The sequence below is a fragment of the Xiphophorus maculatus genome, chromosome 9, assembly GCF_002775205.1.
Source record: "Xiphophorus maculatus strain JP 163 A chromosome 9, X_maculatus-5.0-male, whole genome shotgun sequence".
Lineage (NCBI taxonomy): Eukaryota > Metazoa > Chordata > Actinopteri > Cyprinodontiformes > Poeciliidae > Xiphophorus > Xiphophorus maculatus.
Window position 1 is genome coordinate 6,109,046 of NC_036451.1, and position 16,372 is coordinate 6,125,417.

General features: G+C 37.6%; 1 protein-coding gene across 2 annotated transcripts in view; it reads left to right on the top strand.

Moving 5' to 3' along the window:
* dennd1b (DENN domain containing 1B) overlaps positions 1–16,372 on the top strand; it is a 141,091-nt gene that overhangs the window by 89,192 nt on the left and 35,527 nt on the right. For both annotated transcript variants that reach the window (XM_023339654.1, XM_014469446.2), the window contains 2 exons: positions 11,404–11,529; positions 15,888–15,989. In XM_023339654.1, the coding sequence (XP_023195422.1) occupies positions 11,404–11,529; positions 15,888–15,989 (228 nt within the window). The remainder of the gene's footprint in view (positions 1–11,403; positions 11,530–15,887; positions 15,990–16,372) is intronic.

Here is a 16,372-nt window from a genome sequence, read left to right on the forward strand (position 1 = left end):
TTCTCACTTCCTGCCTGCTCGCTTCTCTGCACCTGGGGACTGAAGCCCTAAATTAAATTGCAAACTGAGTTTGTCATAAAAAGAGTGGAGGCTTTTGAAAAGCGACAGAAGCAGAGAGAAAAGCCTTTGTCTTTTTTGCTGTGTGATAAATTAAGTGGCAGGCTCAGTGCCTTTTTCGCTTTGATCCCCTGCTCACCAATTTTTCTTGACTAATGACAGAACATAGCTCGCATATCATGTCAAATTACAGCACCTGAAACAGAAACTTTGCTGGCATTAATATATTTATCAGAACAAATTGTTGTTGTTGTTTTTTATTCCCATACAAGTTTTTTTCTCTCCCTCCTGTCTCCTCTCATCTATTCACAGAGGCTAGTAGATTAATAACAAAGCGAGCAGGTACTAATTGAGTGGAATTCCAGGTCTCTTGTTAGTTAGCTTGTTAGTGATGAGGACATGCCACATGGCATTTGATGTTAGTGTTTCCACACAAGATGTTACAGACATTGTGCTGTTTACTGAACTGGGGCCTGATTTCCTTATTAATGCTTGCGCTTCTCTGTCTCCACGTCATTTCGTAGCTATTAAAAACCGCCTTTTATTTCTCTCCAGTTCTCACTGTAACACCGGCTACTTAACACTCAAGTTTATTCAGAGTGAAGCCCCGGGCCTGAGACCTAAGGAGTCGCAGCGATCCTCACTCGCAAACCCCCGGCGTCACTTTCTAAGAATATATGCAGCACGACATGAATTAAAAGGTAAAGGCTACAGGCAAAATGCGTCTGTGTCTTAGGTCCAACCGTGATGGAAAACAAAACGCCTCTGATGTTGATTTAAACAAACCTTTAGAGATCCTTGTAATTACGGCAGCGCAGGCTGTGTGCACATGTGGACTTGGTTAGGCAGCCCGGCTGACCAGTGGCCGTGCTTTTAGCAGGTTCAGAGTTCACAGTTGTCCTGAATTAGCCGCTCCCTTTCAGACGGGACCCCTAGCCCAGCTCCACAAGTGCCCGCCCCATAACGGCCTTTTCTCACAGTTTCACACATAATATTTCACATTTATTGACTATTACAAATTCTAGTAAGCTGGTAGCGGTTCTGTTTTGCAAAGGAAGGCTAGATCTATTGAGACGGTAATTATTAAGGGGTGCAAAAGGAAGCCATGATCTTCTGAAATTAACTTTGAGAATTAAATTACTGATTTATTATTATTATTATTATTATCTGAACTCATTCATTTAAAAATAACATATCCAAAAGGAGCAGGAGGAAGCTAAATTATTCTTAGATCGAACCTGTTCTGTTGACTTCCTTTTTTTTAATTTCCTGTTTGCTTCACACATTTTGTTATTTTAATCACATTTATACATGTGCATGCAATAAATGACTTAATTTCTACCGGCATATAAATCCACATAAATTAACAAAAATATAAACAGTATGAAGCTCAACATTTTTTATACTCCTGAAACATTTAAAGTAGGACTTTAATTTTACTGACATGTTTCTTCTGGATTCTGAATCTGATGGAGAATCTGCAGAGTGACGTAATAATTAGGGTGATGGCAAAGAGGTTTTCCCATCTCACACACTTGGTGCTAATCATCACAAAGGAATCGTCAAAATATTTGTGGAAACCTGGTCAGCAATTATGTATAGAGTTTCATAGCTGTGATCCCACAGCTACCGAGATTTATCCATTGGTTATTGAGAAGGGTATAAATAATTTTCAACATTCCATTTTTTATATAAAATGTAAATGAAAACAACATGAGTTTATTTTTTAAAAAAAAAATTCCTTTTAGATGGTTTCTGGATAGGCTCGTCTTATATCGGGTACAACTTCTTGGTTAAATGATATTAATTTTAAATCTCAAACTGTCAGGAGTATTAACACTTCTGGGCTTAACTGTGTGTGTCCTCATTTAGCTATTCTGTGTTGCATATTTAGTATCCGTATGAAAACCACTGGGACTTTTGGGGGTCAAAGCCCAGTACTGATGCGGTGGAGCCTCTTTTGCCAGGTTAGCTGTTGGCTTTAGATGTATGGTGTGAATTAAGTTTTGATTAAGTTGAGGGTTTGGAATATGCTGGCAATGTTTAGGGTTAGCTTAAGTGTTTGGGATATGCATAAATGAAGTAACTAAAATAAACAGAATCCAATACTACGTCCCAATATGGACAGAAATACAAACTTGTGTGTGTATAAACATATATAGTTACACACTTGTGGAAGCCTTACTTTAAAACAGTTTAGTCAAACTTGAGCGTCATTTAGGATCTGCAATTCATCCATTCTGCATTTCAACTCCACATCTAGATTAATAGTAGCATTTTTACATTATATCCTCCATCTCTGTGGGAGAACAACTTTGTATATTAGCAGTGTCCATTATTTTATACGTGGTTACTGCTGTTAAAAAGTGAAACTGAGAAGTGAGTTTGAATATTTTCTATTTTAATAATAATTATTATTTAATTTCTATAAACAGTTTTTGACTATGCTTTTTTTCTGCAACTTGTTAGTGTACATAGTTATTTTATAAGTACTGCTTCTCAATTCAAATACAGTTAAACAAGTAGACGGTTTGTTTTAAGTGATTTGCGGTACTGACTGTGCTTTATTTTATTTGCTAAAGATATGCTTCTTGATCTTAATATTTTATACATGATGAATAACATATACTGTGTTTTACTTAATTACAGCCAAAGCACCTTTTTATTTTGCACATTTCCGAGTATGTTCATATACAGCAGCTCTTTCTTTTAAACCAGATCAAAAAATACTTTGATCTGTAAGCCTTAAAATTTTGTTACTGTTGGAACTCTACAAATGTTTTTTTTATTTTATTATTTAAATAAAAAATCTTGGACACAAAGCCCTGAGGAACACCAAATGAACTTTAGTAGGAAATGGTGTCAAATGAATCAAAGATTCATTTTACTGTTTTTGCGCTATAGTTATTTAACGTATAACGCGAGGCTTTGAGTTAAAAAGTAAAATAACAATGTGCATATCTGATAATAGTTAAAGGTCAGCCATGCAGATTTTCTAATGCTCTCTTTATTGTGTGAGCAGCACTGTAGAGCTAGGGTAGTCTTTGTTCTCTTGTTTGAACCGGTTTTTTTTCCACAATTATTTTAAAAAAGTGTTGGGAGAAAATAGAGCATTCTTTAAATTTTGCATAATGTGTTTTAGCAGGCCTTTGCATTCCTGAAAACTCGTAAAGTTCAACCAAAAGTTGCAATAGTTTGCTACTTTTTTAATCTTTGTGACACCATGCTTTCAGTAAAATCAGTGTGTTGACAAGCACGCTGAGAAGAAATACTCAATAAAACAAAAAAGATCAAGGTATTTTTGTTGCTTTTTGTAAGATCCACATCTCCTCTCCCAACTGGAGACTGATAAAGTTATAATTGACTTTTGGTTGGTGAAGTTGTTTACCTTGCTAGTCATTAAAACTATCCAAGAATAGCAAATTAGGAGTCGGTTAATTCTGAAAACAAACAGCGTGTGACTGAATAAGGTTTTTATTTGATTCTGGCAATTGATCTCAAACCAATGACAGATTTTTTTCATGTATTATTCTTTCTGTGCCACACATTCAAGTTGAGGAGCTACAATGCAGCTTATATCTTTATTTTCAGATGCTCCCTCTCTCTCCCTCTTTCTCACACATCACAAACCTAATTCCTTCTATTCTCCTCCTCTCTGCCGCTCGCTGCTTTGCTGACACCGTGTACCCATACAATCCTAGCCCTCGTACATTTGATCATTTGTATTCCCAATCAAGGGAGGTGGGGAGGGGGATTTACAGCACACACTCCTACTTCCTGTATTTCAAGCCCGCATTTGGAGGTTTACAAATGAGTGAGGGGGTTGAGACTGTGTCTGCCGCGCCTCTCCTGAGATCACCTGGCACACTTAATCAAACATCGCGGCTTTAATTTGGGCGCTCCCTTTCTGGGGAGCAACATCTACATCATCAGCTACTACAGAGCGCAGCAGACGGCAGGCAGCGCTCACATGTAGGTGCACAGATGCACTCAGGCACTCCTACACGCTGTCAACCGGGAACGTTCATCAGCGACTCTCGGGTGGCGCTCAGGAGGAAACTTTTGCCACTATTTGTTTGTCCATCTGATCTTCTCTGCGTTTGTTTCTGTTTAAAACTGAGTACGTCTGATCCATTTAAAGTAAAGTTTCTCATGCGATTCGTTTGGAAAATGTGGCCGCCCAGCTCACATACATGCTGTACTTTACCAGGAACAGTCCACAGTGTATAATAACAAGCTCCAAACAAAGACTCGGATGTCGTTTTTGTTGGCGAGCCAGTATTTTACCAGCTGCAAATGTCAGAGTCTGCTCATTTGACAATTATTTTCCGGGTTGTGATTGTTTTAAACGTAGGCAAACTCGTTCATTTCCCTTCACTGCGACTCCTTGGTTTACTCGTGTGGATTTTAAAAGCTCTTCATTTTCACATATAGCTGCTCTGCCGATGGTTCACTCCGGATTAGAAGTCAAAAAAAAAAAAAAAAGGAGAGAGAAGCAACACCCACTGCGACGGTTATTGAAGCGAGAGATGACATTTAGCTATAGTTAATTATGTATGCAAAACTCTGCCGCTCAGCTGCTATAAGAGGTCAGCTTGACAAAGTAACCCCACACCGGGGAGAAACTCATAGCCCTATTAAAACACACACACACACCCCTACAGCATTTCCTCTTTTCTGCTTTCCCACTCTTCATTTTTTCCTAACAATTACCTGCTTTGCATTAACTCAACAATAGATCAACAATTTCTGTACGTTGTAATTGATCTCATCTTGTTTCTTTTCATTCACGCACATTATTTCCAGTGAAATTATGTTTTAAATGCTTATGCTTAAAACTAAAAATAGATATACTCCATTCCATTATTTTATCTAATAATCCCTTCTACTCCCTTAACAAATAGGGAAGAGGTTAATTGGGAGATAAAATTATGAAATCTAATATTAATCTTTAGTTTAATGAATGAATCTGTTTCATAGACTTCCGAGTCCCTCTTTGTGTGCATGTATGCATCTGCAGTTGTTAGACTGTGCTGTATGTCTGTTCTCTGTGTCTTTGTTCGGATTTGTGTCTGTGTGTTTTGTGCGTACGCTGTGTGTGTACACTTCAGACTGCAGCACATCAAAAGAAAGTGGGAGATTTTCATAACTATTTTTTTCTTTGTAGTTCTTTAATTGCGTCCCCATGGCTTTCTTTCCCTGGACAGAAGCTTAAACAAAACACTCTTTTTGCGAAGAGAAAACTCAACTTTTTATTCCCATTTTTTCCCCTCCAACAACAGACAAATGTCGGGGTCATTATTTGGGGGAGAGGTATGCGATGTATTAAAATTGTTGATTATAATTCTAAATTTATATTCAGGGCCTAGTGAATCTTTTTTTTTCTTTGATTTACTGCTTCTTATATGTATATTGTATGCAATATTGTCAGTCAGGGTTTTATTTTTTTCCTTTTCTCTGGTGAGAGTTGAAGTTCATGGCTTATGCAAAAATCTCCATATGTTTCTTTTTTTCTTTTTTAAGCTTTATCAATGCTTTGATTCTGATTTCCTATTTTGATTTTAACAATTATTGACTGCATTTTAGAATAAAAAAACATCATAAAACTTTGAATAATAAATAGGTTTCTGGGCAGAGCGTCCTCAAGGCTGTAGTTTACAGGACAGCTGTGGTTTGTATAAATAAAGTATATGATTAAAAAAGCTTTATATCAAACCAGACTGAGATGTGACACCAGTACAATCACTTTTACACTTCAGATTCTAATGGACCACCAGAGAAATTGTGAATGTGTTGCAGGTTAAGGCTTTCTGATGCTTTTGCCACTTCTTTTTGTATCTTCAAACATGAAACACTCAAAATTGATTGTTTTTAGGCTTCTGTCAAATTATTTAAGATGATTTGTGTTTTTTCTTTGATGTTTTTATCTGTGAGCTCTGTCTTGCTATGCAGCAAATAGTAAAAAGTGCTACATCTTTAATCTTAGACAGGTAGAATCAGCTTAAAACTACTGTATAAATTGTTTTATTAATAAAGGAACACTACAATGATTCTTTTTTCTGAATCCAAAAACTGAAAAATTTCCTTTTTCTCTCTTGCCCTTCACTCATCATTTTTTGCATACAAAATCTCTGTTTTTCAATAAATAGATGTATTTAAAAATAATATTTTAGCAAATATAACTGAAGTAAGTTATATGAAGCTATAATCATTTTGTACACCAAGAAACAATAAATGATGCTTCAATTGTCTGGAAGTATTTTTCCATCATAAAAATGATTATCTCTTTTAAAAACTCATATATTTGTCAAAAGCAACCTGCAAATCTTTATATACCATGCAGTAACACAGCTTTATTTATTTGTTCAAGAAACCTGCATATGTTAAAATGTAAAACATGCACAGCAAAATGCCACCAATATTTATAAAATCAGCCTATCACATTTTTGGTAGTGTATCTACCGCTATAGGGGAGTAAACAGTGGGGGTAAACGGGGAAAATGTCAGATTTACAATGGATTTGTGCTAGATTGACTATAAACTGAGTAAAATGAACTCTGAATAGTTGATGTTGGGTATAGAATAAATGTAGCTCTAACTTTTAGACAAACCAGATGTTGCTTGAAAAGGACTTCAAATGTTCTAAGACTTAAAGTGACACTAAGTTTTCTTACTGGAATTTAATCAAGCATCATATCAATGACAAGGATGGAAGCACATTTATCTGCTTGTTTGTTTTAACAACAGAACTAATATTAAGTCTTCTTATTGTTGCAACTCGCATTTGTTCTTGCGTTGCACAATCCACAAGTCAGGCTCTGCAAGGCAAGGGGAGTCCATCCAGCTCACTCTTTATGGTCCACAAAACCTTACAATAAACATCTGGAGGAACGGTTTGGTCACTCAATCGTGTCGGAGCTAAAACTTTTTATTAACTGGAGAAGAAGTTTCCTTGAATAAGATTCAGAACCCAAATGAATGGCAGAACTTTGGAATAGTCGCTACACCTCTATGATGGATTTTGCATAAATGTAAACCCATTTATAGAAGAGGTAAGATTTAGAAGCAGAAACCACATGGAGACAGTTACCTTATAAAGATTTAGTTAAAAATAAAAAGCTAAATAATAATAATAAAACAGACTTTTTTGCACCTACATTTCTCCTACTACCAGAAACAGGAATGTTACAAACCAGCCTTACCAAACTCTGATAAATAGACATTAGCAGCTCAATAGTGAAGGAAAAAAAATGTTTGCAACAAAAGAATACTTCTTAAGCAGTATACTTTTTTTGTCTTTTACAATAAATATCTTGTGATATATCTAATATGAATAACTGTGAAATTATAAGATTTTATGAAGTTTCTGAATCTGAATGTATTTTTATGAACCAGTCCCACTTTTTGTTGCGTTGGAACTAAAACCTGAGAAATCTGAAGAAAAATGCATTTCTAGTCAAAACTAATCATTCAATTTCTTTAGGTGATTTCAAAGCAAATATATCTACTTAATTAATCCTGTGTTAATCCAATTCTATAGTTGTAATTATTGTAGAAATTAGCTTTTAAAATGTAATGCAGCTTGTTTTATACAGACACACATGTGATAAGCGGTGACGCTTGATGAATGGCGGTGTGTATGCGAGCGCAGCGAGGCCCTCCATGCGCGCCGACATTCTCGGCCCTTCGCACTCTGCTGTCACCTATGGAGGTATCATCCCTTACAGTCAGACAGGGATCATGATTGCACCTGCTAATTATCATCTCCAGCTGGAGAGTTAAATGGAGATCTGTTCTATGTCTGACCTTTGACCCCGTGCTCTTTATATGACGCACTTCAAACCCTGTTTGGGGCTGTCTGGGCCGGGCCTTAATGAGGCCCCATGTCTGCCCTCTGTGGGCTGCGCGCCTCGGATGCCCCGCTTTCATCCCCGACTATCTTCCCTTGATGTAAATTGAAAAGATCACAGCTATGGGGAGAAGACCTGTACTGGAAAGGCCTCTCTGCATAGATTATGAATATCATAACTCAACAGTTTTTTTTTCTTTTCCCCTTTCCCTCAGCCACCCACTCCCCTCTCTTCTGCTGCCACCCCTTCCCTGTACAATGCTATAGTTCTAATTGGACCCAATGGGGGAGTCTCTGCCTTTGATCTCATCACCGCCACTGTGACTTTACACTAAAAAATGTCACTGCCAAATAGGGTTATCACCTGTAGAGCCTGGCCTTCCTCTGATGCCTGTACGCGTCTCGTTAGCTTCACTCAAACTGTAGAAGTTAATTAGTTTGACAGAGCCATTACCGCGGAGGCATACCTGATGATTGTGGCGTAGGCACCACATTCAAGATCCAATTACTAAATACACGTTTATTTCTTTTTTTTTTTTTGTCGGGAATCTGAGCGAGAACGGGTCGCGAGGTTTGATTTCTATTAGTAAAAACGAGGTTTGCACTCGTGTGGCGCAACTAAAAGCGTTTGATTTGAGGGATGTAGCAATTTATCTGAACATTAGGAATATTTTTTGCCCCAGTCTTTTATTCTTCTTAATTTTAAACTCGTTGCTCTTTTGCGCATTTTTGTGTTATTGAGAAGTAAAAATCAGATTGTGCCCCAGCCTCATTAAAAAGTGTTTGCTCACCCTTTCAGAGCCGCAGTACGGGACTCTGCAGGGTAAACTCGGCTATCCCGTCTGCTCTGACAGTCTTCTGGGTACGCCTCCCCCTCATAGACTGACGACATGTTCGCTTTGATTCCTCCCCACAAAAAGAAGACAGTTTAATGATTTGCAAAAATAAAAAAATAATAATAAAAATGTGTGATAAGCACATAAACATGAAATATTAATCCCACAAAGGGCTTTACATGAACATAAAAGCATTTAGTAGAATGAGTGAATATGGAGATGACACTTGTTAATTTAACCATGGTAAACTTTCTGTTTGATGCCTGGAAGCATTTTGTGATGGCAGCGTGGGGACGCTGTGGAGAGTGGGGAAAGCCCAGGGGAGTGGAATCAACACTGTTCGTTTTGTCTTTGTCCCAGTTTAAGATCGACATCTTGCTTTCTTCCTGTCTTTCTTTTGTCTCTTAGCATCTCAGTTCTTTCCTCCATGTGTGATCTGCTCAGACTTCCCAGTTCCAGTGATATTGATCTCACCTGTGATTGAAATTAGACGGGGGCCAGGATGAAATTGTCACTGTATTATATCCTTTAGTAAAAATACTACATTTTACAGTAATAAAAGATTTATGCCATGATCTATGGTTAACCAGAAAAGCAACAATTAATAGTAGTGCTGCTAAAAATAATCCAAAATATTGGTAGTTATGGGGTTGGTAACACTGTTGCCTTGCAGAAAAATGGTTCTGGTGTCTAATGGGGTCTTTCAGCATAGAACTTGCATGTTCTCCCTGTGTGGATTCTCTCTAGGTACTCCAGCTTCCTCCCACAGTCCAAAAACATGACATTGCCCTTAAAGCTGGGTTATGTAGGGTTTACATGCATACATCTCAGGTTTTGCATATTTATTAAAACTATCACGATGTTGTGACAGTATAATATGAAACAGATGATCTGTGGGGAAAAAATCGAGCTCTTCTGCCTTCTCCCAATGCTCCCAGTACTAACTGCAGAAATACACCATTGGGTCAGAAACAACCAATCAGAGCCAAGAGAAGGATCTTAGTGCTGTCAATCAGGCTTGTGTACAAATAATGCAACTGAGCAATAAAATATAAGCCATTACACTTAGAATTTAATTTTTGTATTTACCTAACAAAAATATTTCTTATAAAAATAACAGACAACCCTATTTAAAAAAAACCCTCCAAGTTTGAGGTTTTTAAAATGGATATAGTACACAAGAGTGCTGTAAGTTATTTGATTAGAGTAGATCAGTAGATTTCATTTGTCATCTGATTTATGTATTATTATGCAAGTGCTGTTTATTGATGGGTTCATAAAAGAATACAAATAAAACTTATGTTTCTGTATTTTACCAGCTGATCGCAAATCAAATCCAGTCGACAGAAATTCAACTGATTCTGATTCCCGATTTAGTTTCATATCTTTACCCATAACTTTTAAAAACTTTGCTATATCTTGACACACATGCCTGATTTAAAAAGACAAAATTAAAATGTTTGTTTAATGCATTTTTCTCATAAAAAAATTAGAGAAAAAATCAGCAATAAAACACTCACAGCAGCGACACACCAGAACACACACACACACGTCACAACGTGGTGTTGCATTGTTTTAAACAGTGACTGGGTTGGATTGCTCAAATTTACAATGCAGTGTTAAATGGAGGAACCAGACTGCTAAATCTAAATGTTAATTTACTCTTTTTCTGGTTTCACACAGCAGCACTGCATGCAAATTTGAATCAAAAGAGTTTTTATTTGTTACCTTAAACATTGTTTTCTTGCATATAAAATCCTAAGTTATTTTAACACAATATTACATATTGCAGAAGTGGAATTGAAGCTTCAACTCTTCGTTTCCTTCTGTGCGTCAGCTTACAATTGATTTTTTTTTCCCAGTAATGTAGAAGAGAAACATGCTTTAGTGTGAAGCTGGTGCAACCCACACAGAGACAGTGACAGTCCCTCGCTACATGACATCACTACCGTATCTCTGCCTCCTCCTCGCACTTCCACAACACAGTCAGACCACTGCTGAGCAGGTGAGGAGAGCCTCTTGACAACTTCCTTCCCAGACTCCCCAGGGCCCGGTGGCCAGGGTGAATCTTTTGTCATCCTGAAACAAGCTCAGGCCTGCTGCTCCTCCACTCTCGCCTGGAGTCCTGGAGACAGAGCCAGGAGAGGGGGGAAATAATTAAAGACGTTTTATGTCAAGAATCCCTTTCTAGAGGGAGTCTGAGAGAGCCAAGAGGGGAGGGGAGAACAGCAGGTCTGGATGGAAGGACCAGGAGACTTGAGACATGGAGGCAGAAATGAAAGGAGGGAAGGTGATGGCGGGGGAAGAAGGAGGGCTGAAGGAGGAAGAGCAAAGATACAACTTTCTATTTCCTCTCTTCTTTACCCTCTCTTCCAACTCCCCCTCCCTCCTGCCCCAATACGCTGCTCAATTAGCAAAGCAGCAGGTGCTCCCAGCAGCACAGCAGATAAGCTTGAAGGAAAGGCTTTCATTCTTTTCTATCCCTTTTTTTGAGATGACCTGCAAATGTGATACTTCACACCCAGAATAGGCTAGCTGTTTCCTCCACCAATTTCAGAGGTGATAATTTAACTTTTACCCTTCCATGTCTCCCTCCCCTCTCTCCCTGATCCCTGTCTTTATCATTTCCAACTCTTTCCCATCCTCGATGTTTTCCACCAGGTGTCCATTCTGAAGGGCAAGCTGAAGAAGCAGTCCACGGCAACAGGAAGTGGCGTGGCCGGGGCCTTCCTGAGAGCGCAGGCCGCTCTGTTTGGATCGTACAGAGATGCGCTGAGATATAAACCTGTAAGCTCCTTCATCGTTATTTACTAACAGTTATTGAAGAGTTTTTCCCCTCAGTTTTATTTTTTAATTCAGTGTATTTATCCAACATGAAACTCTGTAAATATTAGTTATTGTAACCTCTGTAAAAAGTTAGTGTTTTTTGCAAAATCATCAGCACTTCATTCACTCAATAATGAATATGAAATCATGAATGAAATTTGTAGAAAGATGTATTAACTTACCCCCCATACACATAAAAAGAAAAATAGCTGTTCAGCTCAGAAGACTGTAGCAGACATATTTCAATGGGGTGCCATCAACTAACTCTCTCGCTCTTTGGTTACCTAGCAACAACCTGTGAAGTACTTTGTGCAGCAACAGTTTCAGGTTTTGCCACAGTTCCTCAAAATGGCTTAAAAATAAAAATAAAAAAAGCAGCGTGGATTAACAGGAGAAGATGAGAGCAGTGTGAGTAAATTGTGGATAAAACAGGAAAGGTCACACCACCAGTGTGACAGTATTTCAGCTATTTAAAACACACAAAAAAACTAATCAATAATTATTGATGTCGACTGATATGAAACACATTTTCAGTCATATCGTCCAGCCCTAATCTCTGTATTTGCAGATTTGAGCTATTTACAAGCAGCTATGTCCATAACCCCTATGAATTCCAGGGATCCAATCATTCCTGATATTTCGGATGTACAAGTGGCCTCAAACTAAATGAAACATAAGCATAGTTTGACTCACCTTTAAAAGCTGTTACACTTTTAAGACTGTCTCAAAAAATAAAACATCAAGCACATAATATGAATTCATATTCACAAGCTGAAGCATTTTGTGAATAGAGCTGATTTTCTCTTGGTGATGTACAGGACATGGTACAGTCTTATCTGAAGTGAAGTGAGTCGAACTTCACTTGCGTCTGTTAAGGCTGTGGCAGTTTTGACTCAGGGTAAGAGGTGTGTTTTCAGATGGAGAGCAGAGCTAAGGTGGGCTTGTCTGAAGCAGTGAAATGTCAGAGGAGCTGGAAGGAGTCAGGACGTTCCCTTTGAAGATCCCTTTTAGCCACCTTTGGTGTTTAACTCTCCTTTACTAAGCCCCCCTAACATTTCTTTTCTAGATCTTCTCTACTTATCAAGTCTGAGTCAGAGCAGAGCAAACTACACCATGTCCTGTTTGTCAAATAGCGAAGCCTTTGTTCCTTAGTCTTTGAGATTAATTGGACTTTGTGGACTCCCGGAGTCAAGATGCTACATTATTGATGCTGTCTCTCTTTTTCTCTGTATACAGACAGTACACGAACAAACTGCCTCCCCTCTGACACTAGCACAGAGATGCAGTGTGTTTGTGTGTGTGAGCGGCAATTTCTCAGTTCACTCACGCTCACAGTGTTTGCTTGTAGACAAGGTCTGCATAAAAGCCTCAGATTTAACATACATGTTAAAACCTAAACAGAGCATCCAGTTTAATGAAGTTGCTCATAATTTCCCGCAGTATTTGTAGGGTATCATGGCGCTGCTCATTGTTCTGAGCTGAAGAAAAGATCCTCCTGGAAAGAGCTGAGTTGTGCTGAGCGGTTCACAGACCCATATGCCTCAACAGAAGGAGGGGTGTGGATGCTTAGTGGGAGTCTTGCTGAGCTGTAAATGAAACAAAACTGGAGCCTGATAATGAGCTGAAAGGCAATCAGCTGATTATACGGGGTTTTCTTACTCCATCAGTTTGAGCTCGACGTTCTTCTGCCAGGTGTTTCTCGCTATCTTCTGTTAAAAAACTTGCGAAATTAGTTTTAGCCAGCAGGACTATTAAGATTCAGCCTCAGTTAAAGTTTGAACAAACTATTCGCTAATCAGTTCTGAGAGGTAAGCAAGATGGGATCTTAGACACCCTCTTTTTTGCCACTTTTGTTTAAGATGTGTTAAAAATCTTTAAAAATGTCGGCTTTTACCACAGGAACAGATTTACACTCAAACAAGTGAGCTTTAAAATCTTTGTCTATGTCTTTTCTCTGCTGCAAAGTTCAATTCAATTTAACAAATGTCTTCTTGAGGCACTTTACAAAAAAGTCATTTCAGTTCAATCCCACATACATTTCAATTAATCTTATCAAATGGTGCGTTAAGCTCAGTTTGTTATCAAAATTAGTTTTAAAAGGTTTTCAATCTAAGGAAACCCAACAGATTTCAATGAGTCATTTCCTCCTCCTGGACGAGCATGTAGCGACAGCAGACAATCGCTTGTGTTGTGTCGCTGACTGTAAAGGAATCCCTCATGCCGAGCGTCATGCATTTAGTGACAGTGGAGAGGAAAAACTCCCCATTAACAGGAAGAAACCTCCAGCAGAACCAGAACGTGGCTCTATACCCGCAGCCATCTGCCACAGATATTTCTAAATGAAACATAAAAAGTGAAAGGTTAGGGAGAACGTAAATGCTCATTTAGCCTTGATTGTCACAAAATAATTAAATTATTGCTTTCACTGTTACTGAAAAAAAAACTGGCAAATCAAGAAAAAGAGATATTTTATCTGTGGCTAATCTTTAACTTATAAAAGATTAACACACATTTGCTTAGCTTGATGACATGGTTTCTTATCTTTACCGTTTTCAAAAAAGGAAATTATTTATGTCAAAAAAAAAATTTTTCTCCTCAATAACTTTGACAGAAATAACAGAAATAAAGCATTATGATAATTTCTGATTAACTATATTCAAGTCTATTTATATTAATGAAACCAGTGGAGACTTGCACTGAGATTCAAATCTTAAAGGTTGGAAAGCTTCCTTACCAGCACCCTAATTTTTAGCTCACTCCACAGATTCTCTATCATAATAAAGTTTCCACTCCAAAACATTATATAACAATATAACTTTCAGTCACAAGGAACATGTTGGTAAATATAAAAGCCTAAATCTCCAAGGTATATGGATATATCTGGGTTAAATTATAAATATGCTCAAAGTAAATGTTTCACTTTCCTTAAATTTTCATTGTAGGATTATGTCTCCTTTAGAAAAGCACCTTTTAAAATTAAACCTCGCTTCTCCAAAAAAAAAATATAAAAATAAGTCAATAAAAATGTAATAAAAAATAAACTAGCACAAGGAGATACAAACCAAATTATAAAGTACATTTTAATATATAACAAAAAAGAGGAAATTAAAATAATCAAATATTACATCATTCAAATCAAAATATTCACTGCCAAACATTACATTAATTTTGAGGCAGATTAAAAGGGCAGAAATGAATTTGCCAGTGTGATCTCATCAGGAAGGATATTGTAAAGAATCAGCGGTCCAGCAAAAAAAGTTTAATATTCTTCGGTCCTTACTGTGGTGTGACCAGAAAAGCTCTGACTGAGCTATCAGCCAGAGGTATGAAGTGTCTCTGTGAAAAAGAATTAGGACACGTCATTACACATCCACTTCTTCTTTTAAATGTTCAGGTATGGATTTCTAACACAGATATATATTATGTTTCAGCAAAAGAGTGACTTAATTGCATTTAAACAACAGAATTGAGCCTTTTTATTCATTAAATAAAATATATCAATAACACTGGTAGTTTGGAGAAAAAGTTAGGAGACCCTACTCGCTAGCCTTACTCTCTTTTAGTTGAAAAATCTTCTTTTTGCTTTTAAAACTTTTCACAATTTAACTGGAGCTGCGTTCTTGTGAAGTAATTTGGGCCACTGGTATCATTTTCCCATCCTTGAAAATGAGGTTACTCTCCACTGTTGTTCAGTTGTTTGTATGAGCCACATTGCGCTCGTAGCCTTGTACAGACAAAGCTCATTGTTTTCACTGCACTGGAATTTAGAGCATCGTTGAAATATGTGAGAGTTATGTTAATTATAAGATAACATGAATTAGAATTGACTGGAGGGCAGCGTGTGATTGGCCCGGAGTGGTTCTGTTGTCATCCTCTGTGTCTATAGCTCACAGGCCAACAGACATGATGTAAGAAATGGTAATAATGTGATAATGTGTTTATACGGAGGACTGGGAAGTTTAGTGGGACACCGTCATCTGGTCCAGCGCAGCTCATATGAGCGCTGCCAGCGGAAATGGTTGTAAGGGAACTGTTTTCAATTTCTTTTAAAAACTTAAACTTCTTGTTTCCTTTCTGTTTCAGTATTACTCGAATCTTCTACTTGTTTCTCACTAATGAAGAAATCAGTTGAAATACTCCAATAGGAAAGCTGATATCCAGTTCCTCTCACACTGTCATGTTGTAACCATAAACTTTCATTAATTTTATTTGTATTGCGTCCCAAGCTCAGCAACCTTTGCAACTCAAGCAGCCATTTTTTTCTTTGTGGCTACAAAATAAAACTTGTATTTTGTAAAATGAAACATTTCTCTCTGCAGGGAGAACCAATCACATTCTGCGAGGAGAGTTTTGCCAACCATCGCTCGAGTACGATGAAGAACTTCCTGTCCATGGCTGTCAACCTGCAGCTTTTTAAACAGGTACAGACAGCTGTGTATGTTTATCTCTGTTCCACTGGCACTCCTTTCTGCATGTTAGAGATAACAAAAGTGGTGCAACCTTTTAAAAATAACAAAAAAAAATGTGGGAGTTAAGTTTGTTTTCTGTTCTATAATTTAATCTGTGTGAAAAGGGGCAGATTTTTTTTATCATTCTTGCTTATCATTTTCTTCTTTCGCAGTTACTTATACAGTGTATCTTGTTGGTGTAGCGTATCTGAAGAACACAAAAGTAAAAAAAACAGGACAGAGGCTTTATTTAGTCACCGTCTAGGAACTGCACTTTTGTTAGGATGCTTAAGCGGGTTTTTTGTTGGGAAGTGATTGTTACAGATGGACGCCGTCTCTCAGCAAACTGTCAGCTG